The sequence below is a fragment of the Trachymyrmex septentrionalis genome, unplaced genomic scaffold (genome assembly GCF_001594115.1).
Source record: "Trachymyrmex septentrionalis isolate Tsep2-gDNA-1 unplaced genomic scaffold, Tsep1.0 scaffold70, whole genome shotgun sequence".
Taxonomy (NCBI): domain Eukaryota; kingdom Metazoa; phylum Arthropoda; class Insecta; order Hymenoptera; family Formicidae; genus Trachymyrmex; species Trachymyrmex septentrionalis.
Window position 1 is genome coordinate 2,311,000 of NW_017305885.1, and position 5,024 is coordinate 2,316,023.

General features: G+C 29.5%; 2 protein-coding genes across 2 annotated transcripts; both read left to right on the forward strand.

The window, feature by feature from the left end:
• The first annotated feature begins 2,044 nt into the window (after positions 1 to 2,044).
• On the forward strand, positions 2,045 to 2,860 carry LOC108753654 (putative gustatory receptor 28b). Its single transcript, XM_018495447.1, has one exon. It carries the CDS (start codon positions 2,045 to 2,047, stop codon positions 2,858 to 2,860), a length of 816 nt encoding a protein of 271 aa, XP_018350949.1.
• Positions 2,861 to 2,978: 118 nt separating this feature from the next.
• LOC108753672 (putative gustatory receptor 28b) lies at positions 2,979 to 3,402 on the forward strand. The gene is made up of 3 exons (XM_018495469.1): positions 2,979 to 3,047; positions 3,121 to 3,210; positions 3,292 to 3,402. The coding sequence occupies exons 1-3, from the start codon at positions 2,979 to 2,981 to the stop codon at positions 3,400 to 3,402; spliced, it is 270 nt and encodes an 89-aa protein (XP_018350971.1).
• Positions 3,403 to 5,024: the final 1,622 nt, after the last annotated feature.

A 5,024-nucleotide genomic window follows, 5' to 3' on the forward strand; every position in this document is an offset into this window, starting at 1 on the left:
GTCCCATTTGCCTACAAATCTATTGCCTACTAGTATCGTTTACCTATATCACTTTTACCTACAGTTCGATTGCCTGCACGTATTATTGCCTACAGCTCGATTACTTACATGTATTATTGCCTACAGCTCGATTGCCTACAAGTATTATTGTCTACATGTATTATTGCCTACAAGTATTATTGCCTACAGCTGGATTGCCTATAAGAATTTTTGCGAACAAATAAAAATTTTAGAAACGGAGTTACTTTTGCCTATATGTATTATTGCCTACCAGTATTATTGCCTACAGCTCGATTACTTACATATATTATTGCCTACAGCTCGATTGCCTACAAGTATTATTGTCTATAACTCTATTGCTTACATGCATTTTATATTCGCTATTAAATATATTTTATATTTTTTCCCCTGTTTCTACGCGAAGCGACTCTCACACCATCTCTCATTCTGCAAAGGGGCGCACAACTTCTATAATGGTACTGTTGCATATTCTTTTGGTACTCGAGAGTACTATTATGAACATTCATTCTTATAAATAGAGTTGTTTCCGTTGTTGTCAATATTAACCAATACAAAATATTTTCTTATTTACCTTAACTTTAATTTTATATTTGTGCGCAAAAGTGCTTGTAGGTCGATAGTTCAAATAATTATATTTTTTTGAACGATTTATATCATACTATTTTTTTTTGTTAGTCCAAAGGGTCAACTAAAAAAATCCTACAGTTTTTTTCTTGAACATTATATTTAAAAATTTGAAAAATTTTTTATCCAAACTGATAATTTTTTGCGAATTTCTCCAATAAAAATTTTTTGAAACATTTTAATTAATTGATAATAAAATATTATTCATTTGATTCATATCGATCTGTCTTTGTCTGACTTTAAAATATAAATTTCATATGTTTTGAGCTAAAAATACGTATTCAGTCCAGAAATACAGCGTGAAAAAGTTGCAAGGTTTTACAGATTCTGCTGTAATCGGGAAGGTAACCAAAAATAGTCTACTATGGTTAGCATTACAATTACAGAAATTACAAAGAACGTATTATTGTGTGTGTGAATATCATGTCATATATACATTGATAAATATTCCAGTTGTTATCATTCCGATAATAATACCGTAAAAATCGACTATTTCCATCGCAAGATCTATGTCGACTGAAACAGAGCTAAATTATTGACTTTATATTCCTTATCACACGTTTATAACTTTCACAAATTTAATATTTAATAATGTTTTGCGTACCTGATGCTTATGTGAAAGGTTTTTGCGGAAACGTCGCTACATGCTCAGTGCTACTTCGTAAGAATTATAAAACGCTACGTCAATTAGAATATACGGTGAATATTTACCGGACTCACAATTAATTGTATATGATGTTCAAACGGTCGAATTTAATTTGGATTTAGGACAATTGGAAAGACAAATATCAATAAAATAAAACGGACGCCACTTAAATTATCAATTTATGAATGATCTATGCATGAAACGTTTTAGTAAGAAGAGATTTAAAGTATACAAATTTAATAATAAAAATCTTTATATACAAATGTCTTGAAAAAAAAATATTAAGAAGAATTGAACTGAAAGTTTCCTAAAAAAAATATTTATAAATCATGATACATAAGGCAATATGGACAAATTGACAAGACCTAATGAAGAGAAGAAGTAGATATTAATTTAAAAATTTTGGAAGAAGATAGTCATTGAATTCAAAAATTATGGAAGAAGATAGTCATTACAAAAATGTCTTTGATTAAGAATTCAACTTTCATGAACATCAATAGAACTTCCAATTTGTTCGGAAATATAAATAAAAAAAATTCTTTTGCAGAAAAAAATAATGAACAGAAAGTGAACAAAATAAAATCAGAGTTACATCAAGATTTATCTTGGGCGTTCAGAATATTGATAGTGTTCTTCAAGTTTATCGGTTTCGCTACATTCGCTCATCGAATCGTTGTATACAAAAAGAGAACGTCATACACATTTCAATATTCCAAATTAGGAATTGTTTACAATGTTGTACTGAGTAGCTTAATGATAGCCTCGAACTATATATCTATACCATTCAGACTTAATTGGAACTACAAGATCAAGACGAATTTAACTGTAGTCATCGCGGTTCTACAAACTGTGCTTGGTGCCCTGGTGATCTGCGTGATTTTGATTAGCTACTGCATCAACCAGAAGTCCTTGGTGCGGATCACTAATCGATTAATCACCATTGAACACGAGATAGATCGTATGTATGATCTATATCATCCGCTACGACGACAAGGTATCTTCTGCACTATGATCATCGTTTGCATCTTGAAGATTTGCCTTCTGATATTTCTCCTGTTCACTGAGATCCTGACTGGTCATACAAACCCAATCTCATGGCTGACAGACGTTCTGCCGACATTTCACGTGGGTTGGCTACTGATACATTACTTTCTGTTGGTGACGGTCATTGAAGCAGATTTTGTTGATGTAAATCGAGCGATACAAAACCTTACCAGGATATATACACCTGATTTTGAACTGCAGTCTCTCTATCAAACGCGTCGTATCGTAATCAACAATTCGGCCGTTCATCAACTGTTGCAACTGCGAGATGTGCATTATCATCTCTGTGAAATCTCTGAGGATGTGTCGAGTTTCTATTCACTACCAGTGCTATTCGGAATCGTTTTTCTCTTTCTAACACTCGTATATAATGGTTACTATCTTCTCTCGTTTCTGTTGATGACTGATGATATCTTAAAATATTCTTATAGTATTATTGATGTCATCATCTGGATAATATTTCTGATTTATCCCATCTTTCTTCTCACCAATAGAATTACGAGAATTTTAATCGAGGTAAGATAATCAATATAATAAGATCGCATTTTAATCAGATCGTTTTAATCAATGATATAAAATATTTTTATCAGTAAATAAAATTCCAAATATTTTACAAAATAATTTAATTACAAATTTACTGCAGATGAAGAAAACGGGCAATTTAGTTCATAATCTTTTAAACTGTGCAATCGAGAAAGAGACAAATGCAGAGGTAAAAACCAAATTTAGATAAGACTTTCTCAGAAATAGTATTCGTAACGACATTTATCATAGATATGTTACAGCTCAAGAAATTTTCGCTTCATTTGCTACATCGCAAAATACAGTTTACAGCTAATGGATATTTTACGCTCGATAATACTTTTTTCCATTCGGTAAGAATATTTAGAATGTCATGTAAGTAATCTATTATAAATTAAATTTTTTTAATTAATAGTTTTGATTATTTCTTTCAGTTAACTGGTACAGTGGTGACATATTTGGTAATACTTGTGCAATTTCATATGGTAAACTCGCATTCATCGATCAGACAGCAATGTAACTCTACAGGGGAAGATTTAAAATAAGAAGCGGAATAATAAATTAAAGATAAGAGAAAAAACATAATGAGGAATATCTCTGAGAAGTAGCCTCTTAAATTGGAATCTAAAATCCAGTTACATGCAATTAATGAACACGCAGGATTGTAGATCTAAAATTTCTTGTTGTAACTTTCTAATACAATCAGTACTGATTTGTAAAACTAGAAAACAAAAAATGTAAAATATATATTAAATTTAAATTAATATTGTTATTTAATTTATTTAACAATTAAATTGAATAAGGTTTGCGATAGAATAAATTAATTAATATTAATTCTACTTAAGTAAAAAATTATTATAAACCAATGTTCAGCGATTTTTAGTAATTAATATGTTATTAACTAATGCAAAAATTGCAAAAGGGTAGAGGACTTTTTGATTCAATTTGGTCTTCTCTATCAGCACATGAAATATTTGGCGATTATTCTGTAACATCTTGTATAAGCACACATTTTGCGATGTATATATTTTGTAATGGAAAACAGTAAATTTTTCAGTTTTAATTGCTCATTATTTTTTTAAATTAATACAGCATGATTAAAGACATAATGACAGACATTAGGATGAGAAGTAACACAGTAATGCGGCTGGTTTTACTATAAGAATCGTAGACAGTTGTGGGATTTGAAGTCATAGAAAATTAACCAATCATAATCGATTATTTTACTCATATTTGACTTTGATTGATTAATTTCTTATGATTTAAGACTCCAAGATCGGCTACGAATCTTATTGTAAATTTCCCATTATCATTTTTTATAACAACAATTTTATATTTACTTTACAATTTTTTTTTATGACAGTAACAATAACGCTAAAGAAAGTCATTTTTGAAGAATAATTTCTAATTAAAAACAAAAACTAAGTGAAAACATCTATACATTTTTATTAACGGTTTTCCAATTATTTGGAACTTTTTTCATTTTTTTTTCTTTCTCATTTTCCGTTTTCTTTCACATATCCTTGCAATTCTCATGCAATATTATTGAAGTGAAATTGGTTGTTACATAAGTAATTAGTAAAATATACTGTTTTGTAATAATACATACGACTATCTTATCGGGAATGAGAAATAGACTTTTATAAAATCACAATTGAATTTATTGGATATTATTGTCGAATCTTTGAATGGTTGAATTATTTTTATGTACAGACAAGTTGAGACTATGAATGATGGATCTCATTTATAATTGTACAAATTGTTATGTACTCGCGAAGAGCGACGCGCATTGTTCGCTACATGTAATAGAAATATAATACATTAAACGTAATAAATAAATGATAAGAGACATTTGTAGAAGAGTACAAGTTCGCTTTAAAAAATTTTTTTCTATCTTTTAAACTTCTAACGAGATTCGCTTCAAATATCGTTTTCTTTCAAAGGGGTGTTTCACCTCTTATGAATTAGCATACATATAAAAGAATATGTCTCTTAGATTTTCGTGTTTTACAATATATTTCATGGAGAATTAAATCGTTTCCAGATAGTTGTGAAACTTCTCTTGTGAGTAACGCTCATGGTAACGCAATTACATTTTTGAGGTAACGATAACGATTTTACTAGTTACTTTTATCGTTACTTTATTTCTAACTACGTAAAAGTTTAG